At 42.5% G+C, this 13,942-nt stretch overlaps 1 protein-coding gene across 1 annotated transcript in view; it reads right to left on the reverse strand.

Annotated features, from left to right (window-relative positions):
* The window catches only part of LOC126059966 (lysosomal acid lipase/cholesteryl ester hydrolase-like), a 136,187-nt gene that overhangs the window by 32,867 nt on the left and 89,378 nt on the right, over positions 1 to 13,942 (reverse strand). Inside the window, exon 2 of the mRNA XM_049856034.1 lies at positions 1,248 to 1,359. Within this exon, the coding sequence (XP_049711991.1) occupies positions 1,248 to 1,358 (111 nt within the window). The 5' untranslated portion in view covers position 1,359. The remainder of the gene's footprint in view (positions 1 to 1,247; positions 1,360 to 13,942) is intronic.

Below are 13,942 nucleotides of genomic sequence, written 5' to 3' on the forward strand. Positions count from 1 at the left end.
AATTTACTTCTCCATAAGGAAAGATTCCTCAGGCAATTCTTAATAAATAATTCAGTGGGATATGGATAATTTAAGTATTCAGGAAATTTAAAGTAAAGAAGTGCTCACTGTCCTCCCTGCCACAAATACTTGAAAGGTTTAATTTTTTAAAAAATTCCTACTGGAAGGAGTAAAAAAAAAAAAAAAGGGAGGAAGAGGAAGATAAAAGATTTGGGACAAGAAAAATAACTTAACCTTAAGATCCTGATATCGACTCTTCAATTGGTCATGACATCTTCAAAGCTGCTATTTTTAAAATATAATCTGTATTTTCCCACCATGTATGCCAACGTAAGGCGTTTCCAATTTTTATTGTTTACTTAAAATTACTAATTTTGAAATGTCTTAATTAATCAAGATGTTATTTTTGCTTATTTGTTCTAAAGACATTTTTTTCAGATGCTTTGAATTTTGTTTTGACCTGTGTTTCCCTGATAGTCACTATCGACGTTTAATGTGATCTAAAACGAGGACTCGGTACATTCATGCAATGTTTTGACACTTCTTTACTGCTCTTCAAAACAAATTCAGTGCGACTTAAAAATGAAACCAATTAATAAAAATTATTATTTATTTTATTAAGGAGTATATAGTTTTAACAGTAAAATAGGATTTGTGAAATACACATTTAAACCAGTTGCCATCGAGTCAATTCTAACCCATGGTGACCACATGTGTGTCAGAGTAGAACTGTGCTCTATAGGGTTTTTGATGGGTGATTTTTCACAAGCAAATCGCCAGGCCTTTCTTCCTAGGTGCCACATGGTAGACTCCAACCTCCAACCTTTTGGTTAGCTGTCAAAATGTTAACCAGTTGCACCAACCGGGAACTCCTGAAATACACATTACCTGGTAGGAAAAGTCTAGCGAACTCAATCTAAGATTCGGGGAAAGTGAAAAGTATATGGGATAGAAAGACACCAGAGTTTGTGACTTATTTTGGGACATATAACTGGATTTAAGAAAATAATAATTAACATTGTCACAAAGCCAAAAACCAAATCTATTGCCATCGAGTCGATTCTGACTCATAGTGACCCTAAAGGATAGAGTATAACTGCCTCATAGTTCCCAAGGAGCGCCTGGTGGATTTGAACTGCCAACCTTTGGGTTAGCAGCCATAGCACTTAACCACTATGACACCAGGGTTTCCATATATTGCCATAAACCAGGTACATTTTAAAAGCAAGTGACTCTGAGAAATTTACCACATTCATGTTGACTTCAGGGTCCACAGGTGTCCACTTCCCTCTGGGCCCGTCCGAATGCACAGTCCCAAGGGCCAAACAGACCACCAACCCCAAGAGCCGCATTTTCATTCTGTGTAAAACGGTTGGTCTATTGTTAATTGCCCCAGTTTCACTACTCAAAAATATGTTGGCAGATTAATGCTCCCATGAAAAGTTCTGAACATGTTTAGGCCAAGTAAAAGTTAGGTGAAGGGCAAGTATGCAACAAACGACTCTATTATCTAGAAGCAAGAAAATGAAAAATTCCTTTTTACTAGGAACCAGCCCCCCCCTCCCCTCGGTTAACATGTGACCTTTGCAACACAACACACCCACTCACTTCCCCACCACAAGGTTAAAAAAAAAACGAGTTCCCAGAGAAGTAACAGAATTTCAGGAAGACTCAGAAGAAGACACAAGTGAGCAAACGGGAAGATCCACAAAATTCCAGTCTGTTAAGCTCCCACTTCTTCCCCTCTACTTGTGATTTAAACGTTAAAAAAAAATAAAAATAAAAAATTGCCATTGAGTCAATTTGAACTTACAGGGACACCGAGTGTGTCAGAGTAGAATTATGCCCCACAGGGTTTTCAATAGCTGATTTTTCAGGAGTAAATTGCCAGGCCTTTCTTTCGAAAGCAACTCTGCGTGGGCCTGGAGATTTGTACCACCCACGGGCTTCAATGTAATCATTAAGTCTGGCCAATATTAGCTCTTGCCTTGTACTGTCTACTCCGTTCTGTTCTTGCCCCCAAATTACACATCAGGATTCAAATGTGTCACCCAAGGAAAAAAACAGACATAAAACGGAGCCTGCAAGATAAACTGAGGGAAGAAGAACGTCCGTTTTTTCTTCTGAAACCTCCCAACCATTAACAAAAAACAGTTTCTGGCAGCGATGGTCAGAAACACCAGATTTATCAGTGTAGAAAGGACCTTGGGGGTGAATACCCCAACGACCTCCAGCTAAATGCGAAGTGAGCTGACTTTCCCACAGACACCTAAATGGTTAGAGGCAAAGCTGGCACTAGAGCCCAGGCCTCATACTTACTTACTTACTTTACTTTACTTACTTACTTTAAGTAAATCTACTCACTTAGAAAGATGCATGTATGTATGCCCATAGAAAGACTTGTACAACAATGTTCATGGCAGCTTTGTGTGTAATACCCAAAAATCGAGAAGTCCACATGGGTAAATGGATAAAGAAACCCTAGTGTATACATAAAATGGAATACTACTCATCAATAAAATGGAATGACCACACAACAACATAGATAAATCTCAAAATAATTATGCTGAGTGAAAGAACCAAACAAAAAAAGCATACTGCATGATGCCATTTATATAAAACTATATAAAATGCAACTTATTCTATATTGTCAGAAAGCAAATCAATGAGGAAAGGAGAGAAGGGAGGAAAAGATTACAAGCCTTTTGGGGGTGATGGGTATGTTCATTATCTTGATTGTGCTGATGTACCCGTAGGTGTATAAATATGCCCAAACTGACAAAATTATACACTTAAAATATGACTTGCTATTGTATGTCAAAGATCCCAGTTAATGTGCTCAGCTGCTAGCTGAAAGGTTGGAGGTTCGAGTCCACCCAGAGGTAGACTTGAAAGGAAGGCCTGGTGATCTACTCCCGAAAAAATCAGCCACTGAAAATCCTACGGAGCACAGTTCTACTGTGACATACACGGGGTCACGATGAATCCGAGTTAACTAGAAGGCAACTTTTGTTTTTAAATTATATGTTAATTATACCTCAATAACCAAACCGTATCCATCAAGTGGATTCCAAAGCATAGAGACCCTATAGGACACAGCAGAACTGCCCCATTGGGTTACCAAAAAGCGGCTGGTGGATTTGAACTGCCAACCTTTTGGTCCGCAGCCAAACTCTTAACCGCTGTGCCACCAGGGCTCTGTGACTTGTATTTAAACTGATATTCCATGTCTTTAATTAGGTCTGCATGTAAATAAATTGGTTTTCAGATGTTAAAAGTGAATTGACTATAGGTGGAGCACAGGGCACTTTTAGGGCAGTGAAACTATTCTGTATATTACCCATTTGTCAAAATCCATAGGACTGTATAACACAAACCATGAACCCTAATATAAACTACGGACTTTAGTTAATAATAACACGTCAATATTGGTTCATCAATTGTAACAAATGTACTACATGGATGCAAGATGTTATAATAGGAGAAGGACTCCACCTAGCACAAACTGTTTGCACTCAACTGCTAGCCAAAGGTTGAACCCACCCAGTGGCACCTTGGAAGAAAAGGCCTGATGCTCTGCCTTTCATTAAGATTATAGCCAATAAAATCCTATGCAAGAAAACCCCATGGAGCAGTTACACTGTATAACACACAGGGTCACCGTGAGTCAGGATCGGCTCAACGGCAATTAACAACAACAAAAACAGTAACAGAAACAGCGGCCAATGGGTCAGGGGATATTTGGGAACCCTGTACTTTCTGTACAACTTTTCTATAAACCTAAAGCTGCTCTAAAAATTAAATCTATAAAAAAGGGAATTGATTCTCTCCTAAAGTTATTTCTCGGAGCAGTTGTGACCCTCGAACTTCTTGACAGAAGGAATGTGGTCTTGAGTCTGTGTTGGCAGGGAAGCCCACAGCTTTTACTCACAAGTTTTTATTTCTTTATGGTAGTTGGGAAGAGTTGCACAGCCCCAGGTTACCTGTTACCATAAATACCACCTCCCAAAACTTCATTATTATTAGGGAATAAGGAGTAGATTGAAATGGAAAAATTAAAGGTTATGACAATTTAGAATAACATTTGGCAGTAGCTGCTTTCGACGTAGCACCTAGCCTACAGAACTTGGACCAGCTGGCCAGAGGAATTTTCATGAGAGTTAACAGCTGATGTTACTCAAAGGCAAATGGGTCACTGAATTAATTCTCCTCCCAACACAACACTGGCCACATTTCTCAACATATTCGTCAAGCAGGTCTTATAACGCTGATAAGTGAGAAATTCAAAGGAGAAAAAGCTCCCTCCAGGGATGTTCTCTGGTCCTCTTACCCCAGGCTGGGCCTGGTGTCCTTTTCTGGGCTCTCTTAAAAGTACCTTTGGAAACCCTGGTGGTGTAGTGGTTAAGTGCTACCACTGCTAACCAAAAGGTTGGCAGTTTGAATCCACCAGGTGCTCCTTGGAAACTCTATGGGGCAGTTCTACCCTGTCCTATAGGGTCACTATGAGTCAGAATTGACTCCACCGTTTCGGGTTTTAGCACCTTCATCCCAGGTCTTTCTACGTTGTGCCTGTCTGCTCTCATTTTATCCCAGCTCAGGAGGACAGAGGCCGTGTTGATTCAACTTTGTACCTCCAAGACTTAGCTAAGAGCCTACAGACCTTGAAAAATAGGGTAGGGGAGGTCCACCAGTTCGTGGCTGAAGAAAGACACCAAAGCAGCTTACCATTTAGCTTTGTAGTAACAACAACGGTGGCGGCTGCTCCTACTTAAGCTCTTGCTTTGTGCCAGACACCGCAAGCAGCGCTTCTCATTTACTATGTAAATTCCTCCTCCAGCAGTACTGTTAAACCCAATCTTATTTGGAATCTGAGGTTCACCCAAGTTAAGTACCCAAAGCAAAATCTCATCAGGTTAAATAGCTGTATTGCGGGATTTTATTCAGGACTGTTGCCAAAGTAAGCTCTCAGGCACGCCCTTGGCTAATGAGTTAAGACAGGCAAGACAGGCTGGCTGCGGTAGCTAACGAGAGGAGAGGATCAAAAAGGAGGAGAGCTGGGAATCAGAAATCCCAGGTGGCCCCGCAATTCGGGGACCTGGGCAGTTTCGCTGACTGGCGACTGCTAGTACCCAGGAAACCTGAGAGCTCTGTCTTCCTGGGTCCTTGGGAGGTGCCTTGGGCCACCTGCCGCAGAAAAGGCACCAATAGCTACCCCATGCAAGACCCACCCGGCTCCAGGAGCAGAGGGCCCTGCACAGGCTCAGGGTCGCAGGGACTGAGCATCTGGGGACAGCGCGCGGCCTCCCCGCAGAGCCCGTGCAGAGAGGCCGGGCGTGGGCTCCTACGCCGCATCCGCAACTGGTGGCGCGGCCAGGACCTGCACTCACCGGGAGCTGCTGTACCTGGCAGCCGTCCGGGGTCCCTGTGTCCACTCACTGTGGCCGGGGCGCTATGAGTGGATTTGTAGGGACCAGAGGCGGCTCCCCCGGGAGGGGGGTCCCTGGGCTACCCGCGCCGCCCATCACAGCTGCCAACGACCTGGAAGTACCACGAAGACTCCGGCCCCGCCGAGCGCCGCCGGGGCGAGGAGTCAAGGGGCCAGGGTGGAGCATGCGCCCTAAGTCGGCCGAAGAGGGTCTGAGCCAGGCGGTGCCCTCGCCTCCACCTCCCAGCCGGGCTGGTCTCCGGGTCCACTGCGCCCCCGCTGGGAAGAACGGGAAACTGCACCATTCCCCGGGAGGGCCGCGCTAGCCTAGTCTCTTAGGGGCGGCCTATGTGCCTATGTCTCTGCCCGAGGAGTTCCTGCGCGGCTGGCAGCCCGAGCGCTTGGCACAGAGTATGCGGGCTCTATGAGTGAAAATAATAATGACTCTGTGTATTCCTTCCATCTTCTTTTCATGCTTCCTGCATCGTTTAATATTTTCCCGGTAGAATCCTTCACTACTGCAACTTGAAGTTTTTCTTCAGTTCTTTCAGCTTTAGAAATGCTTTTGGTTTTCTATCTCCACCTCTTTGCGCCTGTCATTATAATACTTTACTTTGTCTTCTCGAGATGCCCTTTGAAATCTTCTGCTCAGTTCTTTTACTTCATTGTTTCTTCCTTTTCCTTTAGCTACTCTATGTCCAAGAGCAAGTTTCAGAATCTCCTCTGACATCCATTTTGGTCTTTTCTTTCTTTTTAATGACCTCTTGCTTTCTTTATGTATGAGGTCCTTGATGTCACTCCACAATTCATCTGGTGTTCAGTCATTAGTATTCAACACATCAAATCTATTCTTGAGATGGCCTCTAAATTCAGGTGGGATATACTCAAGGTCCTACTTTGGCTCTCATCCACTTGTTCTCTTTTTCTTCAGTTTTAACTTGAACTTGCATATGAGCGATTGATGGTCTGTTCCACAGTCGGCCCCTGCCTTGTTCTTACTGATGATTTTGAGCTTTTCCATTGTCTCTTTGCACAGACGGTAGACATTCAACCATTTCAAAGGTAGCATATGATCAGGAACCAATGGTGCTGAAGGAAGAAGGCCAAGCTGCTCTGACGGCACTGGTGAAAAACAACGCTCCAGGAATTGATGGAATATCAATTGAGATGTCTCAACAAATGGATGCAACGCTAGAAGTGTTCACTTGTCTAGGCCAAGAAATTTGGAAGACAGCTACCTGGCCAACCAACTGGAAGGGATCCATATTTATGCCTATTCCCAAGAAAGGTGATCCATCCAAATGTGGAAATTATCGAACAATACCATTAATATCACATGCAAGCAAAATTTTGTTGAAGATCATTCAAAAGCAGCTGTAGCAATATATCAACAGGGAACTGCCAGAAATTCAGGCCGGATTCAGAAGAGGATGTGGAACCAGGGATATCATTGCTGACGTCAGATGGATCCTGGCTGAAAGCAGAGAATGCCAGAAGGATGTTTACCTGTGTTTTATTGACTACACAAAGGCATTTCACCGTGTGGATCCTAACAAATTATGGATAACATTGTGAAGAATGGGAATTCCAGAACACTTTATTGTGCTCACGAGGAACCTCTACGTAGATCAAGAGGCAGTTGTTTGGACAGAACAAGGGGGGGGGATCCTGCGGGGTTTAAAGTCAGGAAAGGTGTGTGACAGGGTTGTGTCCTTTCACCATACCTATTCAATCTGTATGCTGAGCAAATAATCCAAGAAGCTGGACTATATGAAGAAGAACAGGGCATAAGAATTGGAGGAAGACTCATTAACAACCTGCATTATGCAGATGACACAACCTCGCTTGCCGAAAGTGAAGAGGACTTGAAGCACTTATTGACAAAGATCAAAGACCACAGCCTTCAGTATGGATTACACCTCAATATAAAGAAAACAAAAATCCTCACAACTGGACCAATAAGCAACATTATGAAAAATGGAGAAAAGTTTGAGTTTCTCAAGGATTTCATTTTACTTGGATCCACAAACAACAGCCATGGAAGCAGCAGTCAAGAAATCAAAAGACCCATTCATTGAACAAATCTGCTGCAAAGGACCTCTTTAAAGTGTTGAAAAGCAAAGATGTCACCTTGAAGACTAAAGTGCACCTGACCCAAGCCATGGTATTTTCAATCGTATCATATGCATGTGGAAGCTGGACAATGAATAAGGAAGACCAAAGAAGAATCAACGCCTTTGAATCACTGCCACTGATGGATTATAGATATTTCTTAGATGCCCATTCCCTCTGGGCCTAGAGCAATTTTTTTTTTTTTTAACCCTAGTATGTCACGGAAATGCTGGTAGCATAGTGGTTAAGAGCAATGGGTTGTATGTGATAAGAATGTTATGTTCTGTCTGTCTCTTGATGAGAATAAGTTCATAAGCAACTCTGAGCTTCTTAACAGGCAGTGTAAAAAGGGAAAGCAGATGGATTTTCTCATGCTCCTCTTATTTTAGATAGTAGCAAAGAGACATGCACAGTTCAAACCTCTGGCCCCTTGAACTGTGTGTGTCTCAAGCAGTGTCCTAGAAGAGAAAGAGCTTTTTCTCCTTCAGTCTCGGACCCCTCAAGGCTCCAAAGGGATCACCAGAGCTTACTTTCTCAGACTTACAAATGAATTCTGCTCATAAGGAAAGTATTGGTCAAACCCTCAAGAAGTTAAGTCAATCCTCAAATTCTGTTTCAGCCCGCACTGTCATGTTCTTGTGGTTTCAGCTATCATGCGTGGGTGTCTTTGATGCTTTCACAGGTTTTTAAGTGGGTAACATTGGTGGGTTTGCTTCATTGGAGCCTAGCTATTAGATTTAGCTGTCAGGACTGACTCCCTTGAGCCCCCAGCCCAACCAGCCCATTCTTTTCCTTCTTTGGTTTTCATCCTCTGACACTAAACCTGTTAGAATAATCACTGTTGTTGTTAGGTGACATCAAGTAGGTTCTGACTCATAGCGGCCTTATGTACAACAGAATAAAACACTACCCAATTCTGTACCGTCCTCACAATCATTGCTATGCTTGAGCACATTCTTGCAGCTACTGTGTCAATTCGTCTCATTGAGGGTCTTCCTCTTTTTCATTAACCCTCTACTTTACCAAGCATGATGTCCTTAATTCAAATGCATCAATTCTTCTTTGGTCTTTCGTATTCATTGCCCAGCTTTTTCATGTGTATGAGATGAGTGAAAATACCATGGCTTGGGTCAGGTGCACCTTAGTCCTCAAAGTGACATCTTTGCTTTTCAACACTTTGAAGAGGTCACCACAGAATAGTCACCAGAGGCCAATTAATAAAGCGCTGTGCAGCAAGACCTGGAAGCCATGGCTTCAGCCTTTGTCCAGGCTTACGATTCCTACCTCAAGGCACTGTAAAGAATAACAGACTTCATTGCCTTCCTTGTACACAGCTCACCTGGGTAGAAGGCTGTATCCAACATACAAATGCAACCATCTCAGGGAAACCAATCAGTTAAAATCTTGTCAGTTGTCCACTGTATGTCATGGAGGATGCTGAAAAGTAGACAAAATATGTCAGGCAACCAAAAACAGCATTACTTAATTGAATCCCCCCCCCCTCCAAAAAAAACCATATCCTATCTGTATTGACTAAAGTGGTGTCATTTTTTGAATTGGCAAGCTTTAAACACTTTTTATTCACACAAAATTTATGTAATAGCTTCGTAGATGATTAGGTCTTTTTAGGACACAGGGTGTATCTTCTTTTTTCACAGTGCCAAGCTTTATGCCTTGCACAAAATGAGTTCAAAAGAGATTTGTGGATTAGACGATCATTTTAAAAGATAATGGCTCAAAATCAAGGCTGAAAAATTGAAAAAAAAATTTTTTTTGAGCATTTATCAATGTAGTTCAGGGCTCCTTGCCTACAGGGATGGTTTTTCACAAAAGGTGTTCACTCATTTCAGACAGGATTGACCACACTGTTTCCTACACTGTTCTACACTTCTCCAGTTGATCATGATTTCCTGTTTTATCTTGACATGCTCTTCCTGACAGAGTTGGAGGACAGGAATCCTTTCTTTTCTAGCTATTCCAGGAGTCAAATCACCTTTCTGAGAGTACAACAATCAAGACTGTGCATATTTATTACAATCTCAAAGTTATTTGGTACCAACTCATCAAAAGGCTTTGGTACTACCCCCCCCCATAAAAAAATAAATAAATAAAGCATATAATTGGAAAAACCCATTACCAAAGATGCAATCTCTCTTTTTTAATGACCTTTGTGCTTTTTTTTTTTTTCTTTCGAAATTTGGATGGAACTCTTTTGACATCCATCAAACCAAAAACAATTCCTGGATATCAAAGATGCACGCTTGTAGTGTTGTGTAACATGAAAGACTCATAGAGGGTGGGGTAACTGCAAAGATCAAAATCTAATACTTTGTTTTAAAGATAAAGATGGAGTTTAAGGAAAGTCAAGATTAATGGCCAAATTGAGAATGGAGCCTGGTCAGTATCAGTTCCACAGTATGTCTATAGGAGGAGTTTGGGATTGGAAGGAGGTCATTGCAGCTGCATTTACATGGTACTTTACAAACTCAGCAAACATTAATTTTACATAACAAAAACAGTAGAGGATGCTGATGGAGAATACCTGCGTGGTATGTTAGTTTTCCCCAAGAGACTCCTTGACACCCCCATTGACCCAGATCACTGATGTGTATTTGGATTTCAGCACTTTATATTTTTGATCCATCTATGTCTTGCTTCTACTGAAGTTGCTGGAACGCTCATCAACCTCTTTAAAACATTGATAACATATAAAATCATCCCCATTAAAAGGCATACTATTGCCTGGAAAGCAGAGAAAATAGTATTCGCTTCACCTGTCAAAGGGACTGTTGCAAAGATCAAAGCCTTGTGAAAAAGCTTAAACTCCAGAAGGCACAATGTAGAATGCAAAGGGCTATTTTTGGTACAACTAAAACAATTTGGCAAAGAAAAGGGTTTTGCTTACTTCGTGTGGAATTGAACTTGAAATCTGCACTTAGCATAATACATAAATACTCAGTAAATACTCTTCCAGTGAATTAATGGCTGATAAACTGTTTTAAAAATCAGAATATTACTTGATGATGCCTTTCAGGGGTCACAAGAGACCAGAGCTACTTCCATTTTGAAAACTTTTCCATATACAGAGACTCCCAGCCTTACGACAGGGTTCTGTTCCTTCTGATGTAAGTAGACCTCATTAAATTTTTCATTATTATTGCCTTTTATTATCAGCATCTTTATAAATCCCATCTTTATTTGTCTTTGGGGTCTGGAAACATGACATATAAACTTACAGATATATTTTGATACAAACACACATAGGTACACATTGCTGACTATAAGATGTATAAAACAAAAACAAAACACAGACGGTTGTGTGATTCATCATAACGTGAATATCTTCTAAGTCAGCGACTACCTGTATCGAAAAATAAATAAATGCCAAGAGTTAAAAATATAATGTATTTTAAATATTTACATTCAACAAATTGTTGTTGTTGTGTGCTGAGTCAATTTTGACTCATAGCACCCCTGACTCTAAAGGACAGAGTAGAACTTCCCCACAGGGTTTTCTAGGCTTTAATCATTATGACAGCAGATCACCAGGTCTTTTCTCCCATGGAACAGCTGGTGGATTCAAACTGCTGACCTTTCGGTTAGCAGCTAAGGGCTTATACATTGCACCACTGGGGCTCTCCCCCCTTCCCCCAACAAATTAGCACCTTTCATGCCCACAAACCAAATAATCTTCATTTCTTGGAGATAATGTCAATAGTCTAAATTTTGGTCCTTAATAAATTGAGGTCTGGGTTAAAGGCTTCTCCAGTCTCTTATCCTGCCCTTCCCCCATGTCTGTGGTACTGACCATTCATTTATCTATTCAGGCAAATTTTTATTTTCATAAGTCATATTTGGGACAGCTATTCCTTGGGAAAACTTTTCAGATATTACTTATTAGGCAAGAATCAGTCACAATTCAAGGTAGACCTGACCACAGCCACATCTACCCTAAAACCCAGAACTAACCAGCCCTCAAACTACCAACTGGCTCCTAAAGCAACAAAGCTCACTACCTTTCCAAGAGGAAGGAACTACAGAAAGCCTTCCTATAAAAAGCAAAGTGGTAGGTGGCTTGGGAAGACTGAAAGCAAAGCCAAGCGTGCCCCCTTGTGGCAATGGAAAAAATTATTTTCATTCTGAATTGTGACTTCATTGCCGCACGTAAAGACGTAAAAGTTCCAAGTTCAATATTCTTTTCCTTGCCCTAGAGATCTACAGAGATCTTTGTGTTCTGCTCAACAGAATATACATTGGAGCCCATAAAAAATAAGAAAGAGCCCCTCCAATTCTTCCCAGGACTTTGGGCAGCACAAGTTCCAATCTTGCTTTACACTCTCAGCCAAGGATAGAATAAAACTTTAATACAACCAGGGTTATGAGGGTGTAACAGGGCTATGCAGCTATATCAAGGGGAAGAGGAAACCAAAAAAGGCAAATGTGGAATATAACTCCACTGTAGCAAGAACCAGCGTGCAACATCACCTTTAGAGTGGTCTGCAGACTAGATAGAGAGCGTTGGTGGTTTAGTGGTGTCCTGGTGGCACCGTGGTTAACAGCCCGGCTGGCTAACTGAAAGGTTAGCAGTTTGAATCCACCAGCCCCTCCTTGAAAATCCTGTGGGGCCATTCTACTCTGTCCTGTAGGGTGGTTATGAGTCGGAATCGCCAGCAACAGGTTTGTTTTTTGGGTTGTGGAACTCTTCCCTTCCATGCAGGGGACCTGGGTTTGCTTCTGGCCCATACACCTCAGCATAGTCACCGTGCATTTGTCAGTGGGCGTTTGTGTGTTAGTGTAATGCTGAACAGGTTTCAGAGGAGCTTCCAGACTGAGATGGACTAGGAGGAAGGGCCTGGACCTAATGGCCATGAAAAGAGAGAGTGGAAGGAAGGAGTGTGCTTTCCCATTAGAGGGAGAACAACTAGGAGTATATAGCAAGGTGTGCATAGATTTTTGTATGAGACTGACTTGATTTGTAAACTTTCACTTAAAGCACAATAAAATTTTTTTTTTTTTAGGAAAAAAAAAAAGGCCTGGAGTCGTACTTCTGAAAATCAGCCAGTGAAAACCCTATGGATCACAATGGTTCAATATGCTCATGGGGATGGCCCAGGACAAGGCAGCATTTTGTTCCCTTGTGCATGGGGTCGCCATGAGTCAGGGGCTGACTTGACAGGAGCCTATATAACAACACGGTGCATAAAAGTCCCCAGAAAGAAGTTGCAAAGGACACAAAGAGAAAAACAGTTCTGTAGAAGATGGATCTATGGAATGCAGCAACTGCTCATTCCTGTCTACTGTCTGGCGTGTGGAAGCTCTACTGGCCACAAGTTCTCACAGGCATCTGTGGGATCCCCACGGTGTAGCCAAAGCCAGAGAAACCTTACAGTGGCAAGTTTTCTCCCCTACTAGTGGAAAACAACCAACAGAAACACCCTTCACTGTCCCTTTCTTTCCAGCCCTGCCCAAGAACCTTGTACTTGCTTGGCCAGACCTAGGTCAAAGGGAAAAAAATGACTCTGGGGGGACATATGGCCTGTGGAGGGTGGCACCTTTCTGTAGACACACCCTTTACATCTAGTGCACTTTTCGTCTTTTCTCTAGGTGCCATGAAAATCACACAGATTCAGTCCTCAGACTCTCCCAGGTGTTACTTGTGCTTAATTTCATTTAGCCACATGAAAATTTCCATTGCTTTTCACACATTTAATCAGTCTACATCTATTTACTGAGACTCACTATATTCCAGACCCTGTGTTAGATTCTGGGCATACAGAGATGAGTATGCCCTCAAGCTTACAGAGTAGTGGGAGAGACCACACTGAGCCCCAAGCCGATGTTTTGGGAGCCTGACGGCATGACCGAAATCCCTGGGTGGTGCAAATGGTTAATACACTCGGCTGCTAGCCGAAAGGTTGGCAGTTTAAGTCCACCCAGAGGCACCTCAGAAGAAAGGCCTGGCAATGTACTTCCAAAAAAAGCTACTGAAAACCCTATGAAGCCTAGTTCAACTCTGACACACGTGGAGTCACCATAAGTTGGAAGCAACTCACAGGCAAGTAGTAACTGTTATGACATGCCCTGCCTCTGTCAGTCTTGGTTGTCTCATTTGTACAATAAGGGGGTTGAGTGGACAATCTGTTAATCCATGGACCTGGCTGAGCCCAACAACTACCTGAAGATGGGCTTAATCGCTGTCTAGTCTCCACTCACAACTTTGCTCATATGGATCCTGCTAGATAACTTTCAACGCCGATATTTCCAAACCATCTCCTGATTTTTCTTAGCCTTGAGACCACTCTCTCTCATGGGAGGAACAAATGCTCATGGGCAGCATCGGGGAGGTTTACAAGGAGTAACGTGGACAGAGATGAGAAAGAAAAGTGTAAGTTCTGCCAAAAAAGA

Source organism: Elephas maximus, chromosome 16 (genome assembly GCF_024166365.1).
Source record: "Elephas maximus indicus isolate mEleMax1 chromosome 16, mEleMax1 primary haplotype, whole genome shotgun sequence".
Classification (NCBI taxonomy): domain Eukaryota; kingdom Metazoa; phylum Chordata; class Mammalia; order Proboscidea; family Elephantidae; genus Elephas; species Elephas maximus.